Raw genomic sequence first — 20542 nt, 5'->3', positions numbered from 1 at the left:
TATGTTGAATGTTCGTCTAAAGAAACTATTTGAGTGAAATGGAGAGTTGGCAGGGCAAACCCAATTTGAACGTTTAGTGACCCAACAGGCCAGGAGAATGAATCCACAATCACGCCAAGGGAGGAACTTTATTTCTTAATTTTTATTTTATTCTTTTATTACATTTACTTAAGAATATTTATTCATAAAAACTAGAAATCACATATTTGGTTTTTCCTGTAAATTCAATAACTGATTTGAGCGTTTGAGGGTTTACGCCGGAAAAACTTTCAGCGGCTCTGACCATTCTCTGTAATTTCAAGTACTTGGTGATCATCAGCTTGAAGTTTATATGCTCATGAATATTTTGCTCATAGTCGGAGGATTTTCTTCGAGATCAACCAATAACTTCCCACCAAACAAATTTAATGCTGATGCAGGGATCTGAAATCGAGTTACTAACCAACTCATCTGTATTTACTATTTTGGCGTCAACATTATAATAAAAAAATAAAGCTCGGTTCTGGAACGATATTTTGTAATTCTGTACATTTCTTTGCTAATATCGGGCAATTCTATCGGGCTACCCGCAGGATTTGGCAGTTTTCAAATTCAACCCGGGATAATATTGCCCCGATGTACGCGGAGCACCGAACCCTCATGACTCAAGTTCACCCAACTAACCGGCACAAAACTGGTCTTCAGCAGCAAGCACAACAAAATTAAGCATAAAATTAATAATGCTGGCCTTAGCATGCTTTTAGTTGTAGCCCTTCGTCCAAACAGGTACAGAGTATATCAGAATTCCCAGACCAAACGAGATAAGTATTGTGATTAAGGCATACGCATACGCTCTCCAAGGGGACGTGCTTTCTCTCATCGCATTGAATTCGGCCATAAAAGTAGAAACAGTGCTCAAACAACCCAACAAACCAAACTGAATTCCGGATGCCACAGTGTTGCAAGTCTTGGTATCCACCGCTTTCTTCACTGTAGCTAGAGCAGCCATGACACAAGCTGCTGAGACGTTGGCAATCAGAGTACCAAACGGAACCCATCTCAAAGTACCGGCTTTTCCTAATCCACGTCCGTTGAGTCGTGCTAAGAACCATCTGATCCACACGCCAATTGGCCCAACAATGCAGCCAAGCCACAGCTCAGCCGCCCTGCCACCACCATCGAACTCTTCCTTTGAGAGCACCGCACTTACAATCCACAAAGCGCATAGGAGCAGCGTCAATGCTAATATTACTGCCAAGTGACGCTTGCAGCTGTCCACCTTCCAGTTGCTGCCAGATTTTGGTGTTTCTTTGCCTGAGCTTGTGCTATATCTTTTTAGAAGCCACCTGAAACCCTTGGCTGTCTCAATCCCAAATATAATAGAATGGGACGCAAGAAACAAGCCTGCAAAGAATCATAACGGAAAAATAAGGACAGTGAGTAAAGTGTTATTAAATCAGAACGGGACGAAAAGCAAGACCTGCAGAAAAAATGAAGCTGAAACATGTTAATTTTCATTTGAAAGCCCGTTATTTGCAGCTCTATGTTAGAGGATTTTTTTTTTACTAGAAAGTGACCCTCATTACCTATGAAAAAGCCGAGGAAAGCTAAAACCCAATGGCCATCAACAGTGAGATCGAGCATTTTCTGATTCCAACCACTGAAAGTCGTGAGGCTTCCCAAGTAGCCAGTGTTCAACCCTATAACCAAATAATCAGATACTTTTGATATGTCTCCTTTGAAAACAACACCCCACCACCCCATCAAGAAAGAACCAACCTGAAAGGCATATGAATTAATTAGCATCAGAAGAAAACTTTTCAACAAGATTATAAACAACAAAATAAAATAAAAAAGGGCAATTTATAAAGCATCAAAAGCCTATTCCAGGCATACTAAAAAATTCCGATTATTACTTTAAGCAAACTGGTACAATAACCAGTTGCGTTGGTGTGGCAAGAAACAAATTATGAAGGCTCACCTAATATGCTTACTATCTGAAAAGCAGAAAGCCTCTTGAGTGGTAGGTAGATCCAAAGCCTATGACTTCAAATCCACCACAACGCTAATTTAGCTGGGGTGAAATCCAAATGCCCAGAAGTCCCAACTTCCGGAAACAAATTTAATCGATATTTAAAAAGTACCTAAGCTTTGCTTAATTTTCAAATAGTGCAACTGATGTCATTTTCTAACTCATGAATGAGCACTCATTTTCTTTTTAGAAAAAGAAAGAATTAAAACACCTTTAATTCCAAAAGCATTCGTCCTTTATTATTTACAAGATTGGATCACATGAGGTTTCATGGTGTCCCTCATCCGAATCAGAACTTCTTGATCTTCAAACAAAACCCAAACATGCATACAGCATTGCATTAATCAGTCCTAAAGTCTCTTTTAGCAAAATTATGGGACATAGAAGGTTTAAAATTACTGAAATTGGAAGGAAACAGGAGGCAGGAATGTCAAATTTGCAGACAAGAGCAAGTGTAACCTCAATGAGTATGTTTCTCCAGTTCTCTGTGTTTGTGTGTGTGTGTGGGTGAGAGAGAGAGAGAGAGAGAGAGAAAGAAATACCATATTAGAAGGAAGGTCAAGGTATAGAATGCTTCCGTCACTTGTCACACCAGCAACGCTAGGACCAAAAAGCTTTTCAAGCAAATATCTTGATAAAACCTGCAAAACACTTTTTTACACATTGTTTTTAACTAATGAATTATTATGTGGTTTTTTTTTTTTTTTTGTATTTTATTTGAAAAGACTAACGATATATATCCTCCTACAGAAGAACAATAAAAACCCAAAATTTTCTTAGAGAGTTAGTGCCGAAAAAGGTATTTGCAGTAAGGTTACTCCTAAAGGGAAGCCAATGCAAAACCAGAAGACAGAGGCAAAATTACTGTTAAAAGCTAATGAAAATTTTGCATGTCAAAACCGAAATAAGCATTGTCAATTGCCAATGTAAACGTTTCAGGAAATGAAGGTCATGTAGATTACCCCTAGAATTCCAAAAACAGCTAGATGGACTAGACATGATATATACTCCAATGACTCCGGCAGTGTTTTCTTGCTTTCCTGCAAGCAAAAGCATGAGTCACCTCAGTTATCTGTGACTTGTGAAGCATAGGAAATAAACAAGTCTGATATAAATATGATCACCCAACACCATGCAGACCAGAAACAGCACCATCTATAATGTGAAATTTAAATTACTCGTGTGATGCTTAAGAAATCAAGAGAAAATATCAGGTCCACGCTCACTTGGTTTTTGTACTCAGGACACACTAATGGCTCGGTGGAAATAGGAGATACGATTTTCTCTGGCAAAGGTGTCACAGCAGAGCCTGTATTTAATGCCACAGGATCACGAGATGAATGTTGCAATAGATTATTCTCTGGAATGGGAAATTCCATTCCATCCTCTAATACATTATTAATAGACAAGCATAGGCTTCCACTCTCGCTGTGTCTCTTGCTCGGAAGTGCTCGATCCCCAATATCGCCTGCTTCCGAAACAGACTCACTTTCAATTTCATCATCAATTTGAGAGGCCACGGCACTGGATAAACTTAAAGAGCGCCTCCTCAATGAAGAACTTACACTGATTGTCCGACCGAATGATCCACTTGTTCTAAATTTAGAATCATGAGTTGTTCCTTGATCCATGCCACTCCACCGGCCACGAGCTTTTTGCAAGTTATCAGAGGCAACTGCAATTAAGTTATGGCGTTGGTTCAGAAACCAAGAATATATGCAATAATAGTGATTTAAACGCTAATAATGACAACAATTTATTTGCAGGTTCTGTAAGTGATTCCCAATCCCAACCACTCCTCTTTTGATAAACGTACATATGTACGCAAAAGAACAAGTGATGCCACCTGCACAAATATTTTTAACAGAAAATTCAAGCTTCAAAATTCAAGGATACAAGCATAAAACCGTTATCTGCATCCAAGTCTGCTCCAAGTGATGTAAGACAGACAGAGACTCATATAAATGAAATCATCATACATAAGGAACCAAAAGCTATATCTTCAATTTTTTTCTTATCAAATTTTAAAATAGTTTACATGCAGACTATGTTGACCTCATGAATGATGCCATGGATTTCAGAAAACATTTGGCACATATTGACTTTCTGCTGATCATGAATCATCTTACACGGACCCTGTTTTGAAATTCATTGAGCATGATAAAAAAAGATCCTCTCGTTTACAAGCAAATCAAGAGCTCAAATAAGTATGTATGCTGCTACAGGAAAATCTAGGATAGATTCAGATGCGAGCCATTTTAGATCACTTTAGTGGTAGACCACAGCTCTTTAACCATAAAGCCACTAATAATTAGCTAAATCAGTAAATCTTGTCGGCACTACCAGAACTTCATATTTATTAGAATTCTAACTCACTATGTGAGTGCGATGAAATGACTTATCATTCATATTTAACCAAATAATAAAATTCCAAAGAGAAAAAAACAAAAGATGGAAACAATGTCAAACAAAAAAAGGTAGCTTTATATGATATGTAAAGGAAACCCAATCTGAAATTTGCAAATGCAGTCTAGGTAATTTAGCAGAACAAATTAGAAGTACCTAGACCTCCCAAGTCAGCAATCACCATTCACACGTACAACTATAACAGTAAATATAGTTTCTTTCTTTTAAGTGCAAGATTGACCAAACTATACGGCAACAAAATCATCATAAAAAGACTAAAAAGGCCACAGTAAAGCAGAACGGCAAAAGTGGAGTGAAAAAACCTTGCCAGAGTTTTATTGAAAGCATATTTCCTTTTTTCTTTTTTGAGATTACAATCTGACACACAATATGCTATTCAAATTTACTCAGTAAATAATTACGGATCATAACAAAATAAGAGGACTTCTATTGAAATAAGAAAAACAAAGTAAATGCAAATTTGTGTTGTTAAACTCCTGTAGCTGTCGACAGTGGAAGAAATATTTTTCTTCAAGTAGACATGTACCCACGTGGTGACAGAGAAGCTGGCGAGGAACTGTTTAACAAATAAAACATATCGTAATAAAACCCCTCTTAAATAACTAAATAAAAAAGACAGTAGTCCAGGTAAAAAGAATCTGTTTTCCCCTTTATTATATTATATCTGGACGGTAACCATGTCTCTGATTGATTGCAGTCCACAAACTGTAAGTATCAAGCATAGCATGTGAACGTATCAACAAGTTTATGGATGCCTGGATGATACCTTTGAGAGCTATAGTGAGACCATGAAAAATAGAAAAGTAAAAGATTAAAAAAGAGAGAAAGAGAGAAAGAAGCATTTAATATATTTTTTAATATTTTCCTGTTAATAAAACACACTATGGGCATTATAGAAATCAAACCATTTAGCAGTAGCAAATAAGAAGTAGAAAAGACATGAAAGCAACTTTTTTTTTTCTTTTTAGATTTTTTTTCAGAATTTAAGATGTGCCCTCCAGAATTTAAGCTATATATATATACGCAGTACGCACAACACAAAAATACAAGGCCCACTTCAAATTTGATTTGATGTCAGCTAAGCCTCCTTAGAATCAAACGCGTAAACAAACAAATGAGCAATATGTGAGCAAAGAAACTTTTCGGTGCCTTTTTCACATTATAATAATCAATAATTAAACATGTAAGTTGAGCAATTTCACGGCTACGGACGGAATGATTCAAATAAAACAGCAGCTAAAAGTTAAAAGCAAACATTAAAACCCGATTATAAAAAAAAAATGGGTGCCCGGGGGGGGGGGGAGTCAAAATATAAAGTAAGACTAAAATTAAAATAATTAATGAATATTTGCATGTGAACGAAGATTCATATTTTGTACTTACCAGGAGCCGACCGTCCAAAAAGTCTTCCGTAAGTTGTTGACGGAGCAAAACAGCTGATTCCAAGACGAAGTGTGGAAATGAGGATCGTATCCTAGGGTTGCGAACCGTGACTCTCAGGGTGATTGAACGAAATAGAAAGAGGAGTCGATGGCGTTCGCGGGAGCGAAAAGCAGATCTGAAAAAAAGCGGCACTCTTTTTGTCTTTGTTTTTGTTGTTTCGGCGTTTCTCTTGTTTTGTTCGATTTAAAAATGAGCGGAGGTTAGTTATGGTCGTTTCGGCGCCGCTGGGCCTGGATTCAGGGCAAGGATACGTGTTGCACCCCCACAATTTCAAGCAACGTACCTTCCGCGATAATTAGAAGAGAGAGAAGTACACTTGTTCGCCTCAAGAGTTCGACTGAACATAATATTTCTCTTGTTTCTTTTATCTGCGTTCGTCGGGTTTTTTAGTAGACGACTTGCCGCTGCAATATATGACTAACGTACGAGTTGTAGTTGGTATAGCAAACGACTTCGGCGATAATAATGTGAAATCCTAATGTCAACAAGAATACTGAAAGCAGAGACCAAAGCATATAATTGCTTCGATTCCTCGTTGCATCTAACGGTAGTCAAATTTCCTTTTAAAAATAAAAATAAAAATAAAGAGGATAATAGTCCAAGCACATTGTATTATCGAGTCATCGACGAGTCTTATTTATTATTCCTGGTGTGGTGCAATGGACTTGCTAACAGTAAAAGTACAATATCAAAGGTTGAGAGGCTGAGAAGGCATATTCTCTTTTTTTCTTGAATGCTACTTGAATGGCAGCTGGAGAACATAGAAGTTGAACCATTGAATCTTTCTTCGCTTGCTCGTCAAGTCATTTCTTGCCTTGCTTCCCAACTATTAGCCACTGAATCAATACGACAAGTCAATGCCCAAAAGCATAGGCTATCTCCGTAGCAAGGCCGCGTGGGATGGTGTGATTGGCTAACGGAGGAGGAGGAGGATAAATTATAAAATCACGCGGTACGATGGAGTCATGGAGATCGTGTGATCCTCTCTTCATTTCATGTCATCACGCGGACTCGGTGTTGTAAAAACGACATGTCGAAATGATGTTCCTTTTATGAACGATTGGTCGTCCTTACTTGCGCCTATGCAACTGCCTATTTACGGACAATTTAATGTTTTTAGACAATTCAATAATTAACTAAGAAGCAGTTAATCTATTTTATAAGATAGTTTTGGATGCTTCCCTCATTTCTTGTGCATTTGCATCTTGCATGAATCTCAATCAATCTTTGTAAAAGTAAATGTATGCTTGCTAAGGTCCAATTTGGTTAAGCATTTAGAGTAAAATTTTTGACGAAGGTCGTTAAATGTTTAGTTTTCAATTAATTTTTTTTCCAATTATTAGATTGTTTGTTTCTATAATTCTAAAAATGCTTTCGTATAATTAAATTACCAAAAATTCTTTAAGAAACTAGCAGCCCCATTCCAAACTAACAAAGCCTCCTCATAGCCACAAAAGCATAAACAGCAACTCCATATCATCTTCATGTAAAACGTAACAGTAGGAGTCATGAAATCCCACAACGAAGACCCATTAGTTTCCTCAATAATTGAAGAAACCGTAGAAAACGCTAGACTCGGCCAGTAAACAGGCATAACCATGAGGCATGCATTAAAAATGGCCCCAAAAAAAATGGGTGTGGGTGGTTCAACATTTTATTTTTTTAGGGTGTGTATATATATATATATACATATAAGGTTATTATGAAATTAGTGAAATTATGTTAGGGTAATTTTGACATTTCATACAAAATAAAAAAAAATATTTTATCTCTACTCCAAAAATCTAAAATTTGAATTTTCCGAAGTAGAGACAAAATAGCTTTTAAAGACCCCAAAAGCTCTATTTTATTTTAGGGTGGGGCTATTTGAACCCACTAATTTACTCAATAAACCCATTTTTAAAAATAATTTTTTATCATTAAAATACCCCTAAATTAAATTACAGTTATGGACACTAGAATATAATTTTTACAAAAAACTGAATTTTAACTCTTTAAACCCATCTTTATATTCAACATAGTTTTATAGAACCCTAATCAAATTTTCATTAAACTCTAATCAATCAAGAGATGTGATTCTTCTCTCAAGCCATATATTTTGTTAAATAGGCACGTGTGATTTAATTCAGAGTAACAAAATTAGTTGTTATTGATTTGATGGATATTGATTTTATGGAGGAACAAAATAATATTGACAATCATGAACAGTTATGATTTTTTTTATATTTAATTTTTGTTTTTTTCCCTTTTCCTTTCAAAATTGATAGACTATGTTGACAAATTTTCCCTTTATTTGAATCACGAACAAAGTTGGCTGTTCTTTGACTTTTCGTCTTATTGCATAAAATTTCCTTGCACACTTGAATGCTTGCATTTTAAGAGAGGGATTGGCTACAATTTTTAAACAAAACAATTTCATAGTATTCGTTAGAAATATATATAATATTCTTCATATTATGCAGGCGGGTCACCACGTTATTCCATCATACAAGATTTTTTCTCACCAATATAATATAACTCAAAAAAATAATTTCATGATGACAACTATTTTCTCCATTTAGAATGTTTTGATTCATTTGTCCTTGAACGAGGGCCATTCACTCAAAATTGATTATTAAATTTTCAATTAATAATCAATTTCCAATCTAATGGGTTTATAAATGAATATTAGGGGTTTAATGAGTAAAATCACTATTATTATAAAAACTGGGTTTAGAAAGGGTATATTAGGTATTTTAGTGGGTTTATTGAGTAAAATTTAAAATTTTAAAATTTAAAGGTGGGCTTATTTAGTAAATAGGTTTATTGAGTAAATTGGTGGGTTCAAATAGCCCCATCCTTTATTTTATTTTTTTTGTAAACACCACAAAAAAAAACTTTGGTAATTGTTTATGAACTAAAAAAAAAAGAAAAAAAAATACTTATAGCCTTTTCAAATGCCATATTAACACATACGCTAAGAATAATAGATGAAAAAATATATACCATAAACTCAAGTACACATAAAATTTTATTTATTTTATCCTTTAAAAAGTTAAGTTTAAGAAAATCATCAAAAGGCTTTTCAAATGATATTTAATTTACTTCTTATTTAAACAATCACATAAACAAAAACAGTTATAAAAGACTTTTCAAATGAGATAGTATTTATTTCTCTTCAATATTGAAGAGAGAAAAACATAATCTCATTTGAATAATCTTATTTGAAAATTTTTTTAGAGATTTTAATTTAGTATTATATTATTATTTTTATCTCTTAATTCATAAAGAGAGAAGAGTGTTATAATTGTTATTACTTTTATATAAAATTTTTAATTAATATAATATATACGTATTTTTATTTGAAGAGTGTATTGAGAAATAACTTCTCTTTTTACCCTTCTATTTGCCATATAAGTAAACAAATAAATATTTAAAAAGTTAAATTAGAAAAGTTTTTTTTTATGATAATGTAACCTGATTGCATGGTTTGAGAAAGAAAAATTATTTGCCCATCAAAAGTAAAAATGAAAATAAATTATTTGGGAGGCGCTTTTCAAATTAACTGAATTTGAGATAGTTATTAGTTAACAAATCTCACGAAAATTAAAGATATAAAAAAGTTGAGATAACACCGTAGGACTTTGCGACTTTGCGACTTTGCAACAATACTATAACATTCATTATATATATATAGCTAGCAAAATTTAACATGATCTGATTAACCGATACAAATACAACATGAGTAAATGAGTATGAGTAGTCAAATTTGACATAATTATTAAATTGACCAGGTTTAGGTTGACATTTTTTTTCATGTTGGGTTAGGATTAAAGTTCTTGACCCATTTACCCGAACAATGACATAATTATATTTTATATTTTATATTAATTTTTAAGTTTTTGTCATCAAATTAAAATATTGGACATGATTATCCTTTTTTAATTTTTTTGAGCTGATGGACATATACATAGTGTTTTATTTATAATTTTTTTTATAAATTTAAAATTTTAATAATATAAGTGTGTGTAAAATATTGATACACATATATAGTTTATGATATCAATATATAATATTATTTACATATATAATTTAAATTTTAAATAATATAAATATAAAATAGTTTAGAGGAATGTGTAATATTTATTAAATATATAGCTATTAAACGAGTTATTAAATAATTTATTTATTTTTTATATTGAATTTAAATATTAATATTTTAATATATTTATTAAATGAGTCTATATAAATTTGAGACGCCGCGAAATTGACGAGGCACGGACACGACTCGGTTTTGTCAGCTATATACACACACACACTGACACACAAAATTTTGTACTCGAGGGGATAATCCCGCCACTGTTCCTCTAATAAGAAGTCAAACCTCGAAACGGATAAATCAACAAAATATATGAACCGTCAGATACAATATACGACTTTAGGTAACGACCTCCTCACCGTCCGATCTCCTACTCGTTTGGTCCCCGCCCAACGAACTGAAAAAACAAATAAACCACACTCACTCAGCTCTGACACACCTGGATCTCATTTCACACCTCACCCAAATCAGCCATTGATCTTCTAGAACGTTCTGGAAAAAGCAGGAACTTGGTTTCTAGAACTTCCACTCAATGGCTGAGGTTCAGAGATCCAGCGGAACGGTAAAGTGGTTCAGTGCACAGAAAGGCTTCGGTTTCATCGCTCCGGAAGACGGCGGCGAGGATCTCTTTGTCCACCAGACCTCAATCAAGTCCGAGGGTTTCAGGACTCTCTCTGAAGGCCAAACCGTTGAGTTTTCCGTGGATGTCGGAGAAGACGGCCGCACAAAAGCAGTCGACGTGGAGGCCGCCTCCAGATCCCGCCGTTTCGGAAGTCGCGGCGGGAGAAGCGGTGGATTTTACGGCGGGAGGGGAAGAGGCGGTGGTTATGGTAGAGGTGGGAGAGGAGGTCGGTCAGTTGGAAGTGGTGGCGGTGCCGGCAGTGGCGCTTGCTTTAACTGTGGAAGAACTGGCCATATAGCTCGGGAATGTTATAGCCGTGGCCGCGGAGGTGGTCGGGGTTACGGCGGCGGAAGAGGCGGAGGAGGGTGTTATAATTGTGGAGAGGAAGGGCATTTTGCGAGAGATTGCCCGAATTATTAACAGAAATGAGAGGGAAAAAGAGGTGCCCGGTGAGATTGTTTCCGTTTTTGTTCTTGGTTAATTATGTGTTAACGCGGGTGATTTTTTTCAAAATTGTTTTCCCATCAATTGATTTGCTTGTTTTACTTTTTGTTCATTATGAAATGAAAAGGCATAATATTTGTTATTTTGCTGCTTATGCAAATTTGTTGCTTGCAATTGTAATTCTTACTTCTTTGTTACTCACCTTTAATTTTATGTTCCATTTTTTGCTTTGTAGAATTTGGTCCATACAAGGAAAAATATACATCCGTCAATTTTATGGTCCTTAAAACAGAGATGTTAAAATCAAATGCTTGCAATAATTAAATTTTGTGTAAATTTATATTGGATAGAACATAGAAACATTGCGGTAAAAATTAGAAATACTGTGGTTGTTCTTTTAGTTAGTTTCTTATTCAATTTGCTGAAGATACGAATGTCAAGAAAATAGAGCGATCTTAAGACTCATTTTAGAGTTTTTCTGGTCTTGTATATTGCATCTATATAATGTGTCAATCGCCTTCAATGCTTTGATGGCCAGACAAAAATGTCCCAACATATTCCTAGACTCATCTTATCTATTTATCTTGCTTAAGGCAGAAGAACCAAGTCATTCATTTCTGGTGGGCCTTGAATTCACATCATCCTTATCCATGTTTAGTAACCATCTAACCGGTGAGAGGCGGACATTGGGCTGGCTAAGATTGCTTGTGCTCTCCTTTTTAGCGTTAGCATGTGAGATGTATCTGTTGGTTCGTTTTGTGGCCAGTCTTTAACTGCTATCTAGATTTTCTTCTTCTATAGTGACTGCTTTGGTTTGACTATCGAAAAGAGAACTGAAAATTACACCTAATTTACTATTAGTTAAATCTTGTTAGCAACATGTAACAGATAGGAGGTTGGCTTCTTAATAGTGGAGTTGATACTCCTAAAAGTGAATTTATAATAATGAAAATATGAAACTTAGGGTGACACAGTACTGTGTCTGGACTAATCACCATCATTTGTGTTCCTAAAGGAAGGAAAAAGCAGCTATCGATTTGAAAATTAAGACTTTGTGCCGCAATTCAATCAGTCATCAGTCTAACAATATATTTTTCCCTTGACGTTTTATAAGTGAATGCAGAATACCAATTATACCATGTATGCTGGAAGTGATTATTTGTATGATCTTATCAAGAGACACCAGCAATTACATTGCCTCACTTGACATGTTTCATGATTGATATTTGTGCTTATGTAAGAGCAAACTCCATCGGTCATCAGGCTTTTCTAAGCAGTACATACACTCATCTTAAATCCATCTAATTCTGTAGCCTTCTAAATGGCAAGTTCTTCAAATTAGCATTTATAAATTTGTTTACGAAGAAACTTTGGGGCAATAAGAGAGAGGTTCCATTCACTTATTTCCAGGATTTAAACTCTGGAATGAGATTCATGCCTCTAAATTTCAACTGTTATTTTACTTGGGGTGATCATTTTGGTTTCACTAGTTCAATGTCAAAATGTGTATCATGTAGGTCATCTTCTTGTGGAAAATTGAATGCTTCTGCTAGTTCTCTGGTCAGGACTATTTAACCATCTCTCATAGATTCATTGTGTGCATTAATAGACTTTATAATTTACTGACCAGAATCGAACGCCTATTCGCCCTTTCTCTCTAGCAATCTAGTTTCATCATTAATGAGTGTATGAAGTGAACTTATGCTTCATGTTTCAGGAGTTGGGATTAGAAGTGTATGAAATGCATAAAAGAACTGATCAATATTAATGCAGTGTAACCTGGACTTACTTAGCTTCTCGATTTACTAGGTTGCTCGACACCCATATTTGACTGTCATTGCCAACATAGAAGCTGGTATATATTGTGTCAAAGGAATCCCAAATCCCAAACAGTAAGAAGAATAAGAAATGAGATTTGCCCTTGCTATACCCTGGGCTCTGCAGCAATCCCAGATCACCTCATATTCATTTTTGTTCTATTTCATCAGGACAACCAAGTTTATCATCGTTCTTCTTTGCTTGTACTTTCAGGATGTAAACGATTTAGTAGTGAATGAAATTCAATTTTCAGGATGTAAACCATTATGAGACTATATTCATCTGTGACACGCCTTTGGCTGAGTACTCTTATACCAAAAGAAAAAATTCAGTTCGCATCAATAGATGCATGATTTTTGACAGAATAGTAGGTTCAAAATTCGTGCTTGTCTGTGGCCATCTAATAAAATAAGTTCTTAACTTCTTTCCTTTTATTGCTATTTGCTAACATTGCCTTGGGAGTACGAGGCTCACGATGCAGCATGTTTATGGTAACTAAGTTTGATCATCCACGATACATAATATCTCTGCGGTTTCTTTACTCTGTTTTCTATTCAGAGATTTCTGTCAAAACCTAAATACAGCTCCTCATAATTTGATCCTAATCATGCTCTTTTCTTATGATTTTTTTAATTCTTTGTTCTGTAATTCTTATTTTCTGAATAATTTCTTTGCTATGAAATTGGTGATAGGAAACGTGAGAACATAATGAGTAAACAGTAGTATCATATAGGTAATGTAATGTTAGTACTCATTTGTACCATGGGGGCATTAACTAGGGAATAATGGATGCTCAGATTGCTTCTTCGGGGAGTCAGTGCAGACTACGGACAATAGAGTGCAACCCGCCAAAGAATCGCCCTAAAGGTAAGAACACTGGTGAACCACAGTCAAAATGACAGGGACAAGTCCTGATTCCTGATCAAGCAATATTTCAGTGGACTTTAGAAATGGCAGCCTTTATTTCCTTTAGAAATTGCAAAATGGCAGCCTTTATGTATCATATGAGAAACTTCCATGGACCCCTTTTTTAGAGTTTTGACCAACACCCACTTCTGCAGTCACCTCCGTTTCCTCTTGCGGACTTCACTCTGTATGTCTCTGCATCTTTATCTGATGTAGATTCATTGGTCACTGAAAAAAAGAAAAAAGATGGATGAAAAGGACGATTTACATGCCAGAATGGGCCACGCAGCTGGCTTTTAGCAAGTTGGAATCTAGTAGACTTCAGATCAGGTTGATGACATCTTTTATTTGATTGAATTTCGTCTTAGATTATAATAGAAATATAAAGAAAATTAGATCAAATTATAGTAAACATGTTTACCAAGATGCCGCGTTTTGGCATTACAGAATGATGGTGATCATAGGCCGCGAGGTGGACTAAAAGCCGATGCCCATAATCCTCCAACCACGTGATGACACTCCGTGGTTTCGGTGTTCATCAGAGTCAAGTCGGGACTTTATGTCAAAAAGGTATTTGAGTCACAACAGGACCCACACACGTGTGCCTTATCGGCACCGATTGATTTTGCTTGGAAATTTTGATCAAGATTTGATTCCTTCTTCACGAGCTTGCAAAAATGCCTGATAGCCCCTAATAAAACGGAGCGATGACTGGCCCACTTCGGTCCATCTTCCGTCGTATATTTCAGCTTGGATGTATATTAGGGTAGACAAATCCAAAAACAAAATATAACGAGTAGAAACTACAGAGGTTTGAATTGCGAGATGGAGTTATGCTTGTTAAAACATAATGGTTCAGCTGTCTTCCATCTCTTTGCAAGAATATTTTTTTTAACATTAAAAGGAAATTAATTAAAGATCTAACTTACTATGAAGGAGATAGAACGATTAATTTTGGATTATAATATTGCTAACATAAGTTTTTTTTTTTAATATGGGGTAGGTAAATTTTAAATTAATTTTTCAACTTCATATTTATCCTAAAATTCAAATTGGGATGTCTAAATAAAAAAAAAATTTAAATCACACAAGCATACACTAGCTGAGAATAATATGATGAGGGTCATTACACTTGTCATGTTATTTCTTGCTGATTATATAATATTACTATTGTGAAAAAAAAATGTTTTCTTAGACAAAACGACAAATAAAGAAAACATGACCAGAAGCCCAAGCTTTGCCCAGCAACTAGTTAGTAGATTCGAGTCCCCATTAATCTTGGAAGGTCAGAATAATTGGTCAAAAGCAATAGCCATTAGCCAGGTTCATTGATCTTGAAGAAAGAAGATATAATTGAAACTAAAAATCCCGGGACAATGACTATTGACTAGACGCCAGATAGTGCCTAATAATGCTTATCTTTTAAAAAAGCACTTTCTTAAGTTAATCTAAACTCACCCCACAGTTTAACTTTGATCCAGTTGATTAGCCAACCATTTTGGTCAGACTAAAGTCCTTACATATATACCACGATATTAAATCACTGTTTCGCACCCAACCTCAGCTCTTTAACGTATCCTTTCACTCTCTCTTTATGCATGCCTCTCTTCTTTGGAAGCTGTTGATTTTCTCTCGGAGTTGTTAAGCTTAGAAAAAGTGAAAAAGTGCTTTTGAGTTGCAAGAGGCTTTAAGGAGATGAGTAGTGGGCATCGAGTATTGATTGCCTTTTGTAACTTTTTCTCCATGTTGTGACCATTTCTCTTTTCAGAAGAAATGAATCAAAGTCACTTTAATTAGCCAGGAAGATAGCATGTCATTATAAGCACACCAAAGCTCATAGACCCACATATTACTTTCACCATTGTCACTCCCCTTCCTTTTGATTCACTCGGCGAAGGGGGTCAGAATGGCGAGGTGACAATGCAAATCCGTATCACATCCTATAAATTTATTACTCTACTTAAACCATGCTAGATTTTTACATCGAACATTTTTAATGATAAAAAATGAATGTTATTATTATTATTTATTTTTTTTTGGGGGTGGAGTGTTAAGAAATACCAATAATTTATGTTTCATTCAAATACTTAAGCCAAATGGGAAAAAGGTCGAATTGTTTCAAACACGAAATAAACATTTGCATTTGTCGTTTTAAGATATGTACAAAGAGAAGCACATCAGATTAGGCAACCGTCCAATAATTTGAGTTATGTGATAAGAGCCCTGTAAAAGAAAAAAGAAATGGCAATGAAAATCTGAAATGCCATCAAAATCAACAAGGCCATGGGTAGCTAGTACCACAACAGGGCCTTGCGGCCGACATGCACAGCAGCAGAACCGCCTAGTAGTGATGGCATTAATATGCACATTTGTTTTCGCATCGTCGTTTTCATTCATGTTTGGTGCTAAAGTCGTCGTTCGGGCAGTCACGTTCATCATGTAAATGGCACTTTCAGTTTGGCTCTTCCGATTGTCCGCCTTCAATTTAAAGATGCGTGTGACTGAACATAAATGAATTAAAAATAGTTTTCTGATGAAACACGTAATAAGTGTATGTGTTTTTCTATAAAAAAAAAAAGGGAAAAATCCACACAATCAAATAGAACTTATATAAAATAATGGAATGCACTTCATAGAACAGTTGGAGTGATGTTAGAAGAAGGAAACGAAGAGAGAAATATAAATCCCACCAAAAAGCAAGGGAATTTTGCACTAATTTTTTTTAAAGAGATTAACCAACACACAACTGCAGATCCGTGTAGGGGTGGCCATGAAATTGCCATCACACCTTATAATCCGAAAACCATCAACAATAAGTACTCTAACAAATTAAAAAAAAAAAAGATCCCAGAAGGGGGAAAAAGATAAAGAAAAAAAGAAGAGTTACAAATGCCAAATTGCCAATCTCTTTACACACTTACATATGTATCTTAATCTGTTAACAATTTAGGAAATGGGAAACTTTTCTTAATTAATTCTTAAACCTTGTGAGGTGGACACTGATAGCACTTGGTAAATAATCCAAATGCATCAACTTGTTGTATGAAATTGAGCATGCTTGCCCATCCTCCAAACCCAAATCCCACCACTAAAACCCACACCACCACAAAAATATTCAATGAGTACAATCCTGCCCACCCTCCTAAACACTTTGGAGGCCTCTCTACTGCATTCTGTAGATAAATTAAGAACATACAAATAATTAATAGACTTAAATTAGTAATGTATATGAATAATCACATCCAAGTGTTAATTAGTATATAGTAATTGAATTCGAAAAAGGCTGACCTCTCTGGCTGCAGCAGGAGCGAAAGTGATCATATGTGCTAAGGCAGGAATGATGTAAACAGTGAAGCTAACAAGAAGAGATCCAACAGTGGAGTTGATGGGGCCAAAGAAAGGGAAGATGATTGCCAAGAACCATATTGGGATCACAACTGGGAGTCTGGCCAAAGCTCTCTTGAAGGTGCTCTTTGTGTTATGCACCCCAATGAATTTCTCCCACACAAAGTATAGAGGAGTGCAGGCAAATCCAAATGTTATGAACTGCAAATATAAAAACAACAAAAACGTTATATTCTTGCAAATTGATTACAATAGTTCACATAATAAGGACCAATTATGCAATACATTTTTAACAAAATCCCTTGCGGTTAGTTGACCTGATGAATGAGCATGAGGATTACAGCAGTGTCTCTGAAACCAGTCCTCGGGAGCAATGAAAAAGCATTGGAATGAGTGAGAAGCATGTCTCCAAAAGCCCAATATACAGCAGAAGCTGATGGTAAAGTTAGAGTTAACACATAAAGTGTTGCCAACAAGTAAATTGACTTGAATTTTTGTGGCTTCCACATTGCATGCATGATCTCCCTATACAAAGATAATTATTCTCATTAATCATACGTGCATTAACTTGCTAATTTGTATGTGATTGGTAACATTATTGTAGATTCTCACACTGTGACAGCATGTCCGCCAAAGGTGTAGAGAATGTTAGTAGCTCCTGTAAAATAGAGAACCATTTTGGTTGGGCCGGAGTGCTTCACTCCCTCAACCTGCAAATTATTACATATTTGAAAGATTATTAACAATATGGTACGGAAAATAAATAAAGGCCAAATTTGAAACCTTATGAAATGTAATTAAAATATATATGTACCTGTCCATGCACAAGGGAAGCAATGGTGAGATACCATGCGGTGAAGGAAGTCATTATAAGGCCTAAAAACGACCAAATTCTGTAATTATGGAATGAAGGGATGAACACAGTTGTCGCACAACATGCTCCAAAGATGTAGGTCCAAGTTCTCTTGTCCAAATTGTCATTTATGTAGTATATGTTGCTGCATCAGCATTAATAATGAATGTTATATTAGCCAGAATTAACAAAATATATTACTCAAGTTTATTTTTATAATCAATCTAACCAACTTGTAAATGATCTACGTGTAGTATCGTATTAATATTATTAAGGGTTACCTTGCACAGGCGATTAACTGGATTACGGATCCAAATAGCAGAAAAGTGCAGTTGAAAAATAGGCCTATATTCCTCCAGTGCTTCCCCAGTAGCCCATCAAGAACTTCAAACCACTGCACAGAAATTTGAAAACGAAACTTAATATTTTTTCTAGGGGCCGCCTTTTTTTTTTTTTGGTTCCTCCTCCTTTCCTCTGTAATATTTTACTTGATCCAAAAAGCTTAAAGCGATAGATAAGTGCCCGATAATAGTATTAAAGATAAATCTGAACACAAACGTTACCTGAATTACGTGATTCCTGAAATCAACCTTTTCTCTCTCCTTTCTAGTTCTGTACTCAACATAAAGTATGCTTATAAGATAAGCAGTCCAGCTTCCCATTAACCCATAAAACAGCTGAAGTAGAATCCCAGATAACAACCCAAGTTGTGAAAATGAATATGGCAGTGTGAGTAGCACTTGTGCGACCTGAAACAAAGGTACAAAACACTTAATACAATGCATCATTTTCTAAATTAACCAAACTAAAAAAGTATAAGTGAAAGCTGTTATTAAAAATAAAAAAAATTGCCTGGTTAGAAGCACAGCTAAACCATGCATCATAAACTGAACCACCATGCCAAAAGAAGCTTGAAAGTTTGCTCTTGGAAGACTTGGAATCCTCCTCTTCTCTTTCCATTTCAATGTAGTTTCCAGCTACAACAGTCTCAACTTTCTCTGACGCCATTGCTATAGCACTTATAAGTATATACCGATCAATTAAGTTGGGGGATCAATGAAGCAATTTGAGAATCTATAAATAGATAAAATAAAATGCTTCTTTTACGTTCTCGCTTTGCTTGTTATGTTGCTTTTATAAACTTGTGAGCAATAATTGAGTCACCCTTGTGTGGACCAAGCTATGGTCTCCTTCAGGAATGTGATGGCATACCTGTTACATTAGATATTTAGATATTACATTTACCATACCATCTTGCTCTTTTCAAAGTTATTTGTGGGTCTGTGTGTAGCTTTTGCATTGGTAAGTGATGAATCTCTGTCACCCGCGGGTGGAACTCATATTGCACTGTTCTTGGGTTATGTGTGCTTGCCAGGGGGTAATGGGCCAGGTTCTCATGATCGCACGAGCGGGGTGGCCCGCCATCAGCTTTGTTTATTTAATTTTAACAGGGAACCAGGTACTTTATTTTTTAATTTCTTTGAAAGAACAAAGAACTCATGTGCCATGCATGTATAATTCATCATAAACAAAGATTTATATAATTTATATTTTTTTTATTTCCTTATATCTCTTATTTTTATTTAAGAGATTTTTTCAACTAATCTAATTGACAGCCACTTATAATTTATAATTAAAAGGGAAAAAAGTAAGAAAATAAGATTTTTTTTTTAATTCCACACTGTAGGACGAATTAAAAAAATTATAGGTTTAGCCTATGTGAATGTGAGTGCTAGTGTCTTTGGGGAGTCTAGATATGAAGGGAATGATTACTTAGGAGTGGGCTTGGTGCTAAACATGATTAGTACCACACGTGTGCCAACTGGCTTATACAAAAAGATCTATACATGTTTGGTCTTTAAAATGTCAAAGAAATGATTAAAGTAAAAAATAAAAATAAAAAATAAAAAATAAAAAGTTGATAGAATTGATTAGGCCCTTTTTTTCTTCTTATGTAAAAACACTTTTCTGGCTTAGAGTATCACCAATCATGACCTGGGATGCATGGTGGAGTCACCATTAGGTGGCCGAATTCAGAAAGTAAAATAGATCAACGAATCCGAAAATAATGCTTGCATATATATATATATATATATATATATTTAAAAAAAAGCATCGAAAGCAAACAAGTTTCATATATGTGAATTGAGTGAGATGGGGCCCGAATTCATGCAATAAGCTATAATGAATTTTTTTTTACAGTCATATTAAATAACTGTGATCATCGCCCATACATTAACCCACTGAAACACTTGCTCAAAATCTCAAATACTCTAAGTCCTCTCTAATATTCGAGGGATGTCTACTCCACTCACATTTCGTAAGGGAAAGAATGTCTCCACTCAATTAGTTGATAATTGAGGAAGAATTGAAACTAATCTCCATAATACTTTTATGGAAGTTTAAACTCTTGCACTCAACATTATAAGTGCAAGACTTTTCCCATTGGCCCAAAAGTCCATTAGTAAGCCATAATGAATTTAACTTCGCACAAATTTGTTTTAAATTTTGTAGTCCATAAGCCATATAGAGAGACAACACTTCTTCTTTTACATCTGTAAATATTTATGTTTCAACACCACTTTATCTTTATAA

At 35.2% G+C, this 20542-nt stretch overlaps 3 protein-coding genes and 1 long non-coding RNA gene across 7 annotated transcripts; 1 reads left to right on the top strand and 3 right to left on the bottom strand.

Annotated features, from left to right (window-relative positions):
- Window positions 1-420: 420 nt before the first annotated feature.
- On the bottom strand, window positions 421-6614 carry LOC102617171 (uncharacterized). Of its 4 annotated transcripts, XM_052442593.1 has the most exons (7): window positions 5822-6614; window positions 4574-5213; window positions 3238-3686; window positions 2974-3051; window positions 2554-2652; window positions 1566-1758; window positions 421-1383 (listed from the first exon to the last, which is right to left on the bottom strand). In XM_052442593.1, the coding sequence occupies exons 2-7, from the start codon at window positions 4599-4601 to the stop codon at window positions 740-742; spliced, it is 1491 nt and encodes a 496-aa protein (XP_052298553.1). In that variant the 5' UTR covers window positions 4602-5213; window positions 5822-6614; the 3' UTR covers window positions 421-739. The 4 variants fall into 4 exon arrangements, with proteins under 4 accessions (XP_052298553.1, XP_006472733.2, XP_052298552.1 ...); XM_006472670.4 differs by lacking the exon at window positions 4574-5213 and having other exon boundaries at window positions 5822-6612; XM_052442592.1 differs by lacking the exon at window positions 5822-6614 and having other exon boundaries at window positions 4574-5683.
- Window positions 6615-10197: 3583 nt separating this feature from the next.
- Window positions 10198-13208, top strand: LOC102616860 (glycine-rich protein 2). The gene is made up of 2 exons (XM_006472667.4): window positions 10198-11030; window positions 12835-13208. Exon 1 carries the CDS (start codon window positions 10492-10494, stop codon window positions 10999-11001), a length of 510 nt encoding a protein of 169 aa, XP_006472730.1. The 5' UTR covers window positions 10198-10491; the 3' UTR covers window positions 11002-11030; window positions 12835-13208.
- A 578-nt stretch (window positions 13209-13786) lies between these two features.
- Window positions 13787-14610, bottom strand: LOC112497716 (uncharacterized). Its single transcript, XR_003064643.2, has 2 exons — window positions 14171-14610; window positions 13787-13977 (listed from the first exon to the last, which is right to left on the bottom strand). It is a non-coding gene; the product is annotated as an uncharacterized LOC112497716 (long non-coding RNA).
- Window positions 14611-16427: 1817 nt separating this feature from the next.
- Window positions 16428-19058, bottom strand: LOC102616273 (auxin transporter-like protein 3). Its single transcript, XM_006472665.3, has 8 exons — window positions 18800-19058; window positions 18511-18696; window positions 18229-18341; window positions 17909-18092; window positions 17707-17804; window positions 17412-17619; window positions 17038-17295; window positions 16428-16922 (listed from the first exon to the last, which is right to left on the bottom strand). Exons 1-8 carry the CDS (start codon window positions 18953-18955, stop codon window positions 16728-16730), a joined length of 1398 nt encoding a protein of 465 aa, XP_006472728.2. The 5' UTR covers window positions 18956-19058; the 3' UTR covers window positions 16428-16727.
- Window positions 19059-20542: the final 1484 nt, after the last annotated feature.

The sequence above is a fragment of the Citrus sinensis genome, chromosome 5 (assembly GCF_022201045.2).
Source record: "Citrus sinensis cultivar Valencia sweet orange chromosome 5, DVS_A1.0, whole genome shotgun sequence".
In the NCBI taxonomy this organism is placed as follows: Eukaryota; Viridiplantae; Streptophyta; class Magnoliopsida; order Sapindales; family Rutaceae; genus Citrus; species Citrus sinensis.
Note: the sequence above shows the minus strand (reverse complement) of the source record. Positions and strands in the feature narration are given on the sequence as shown.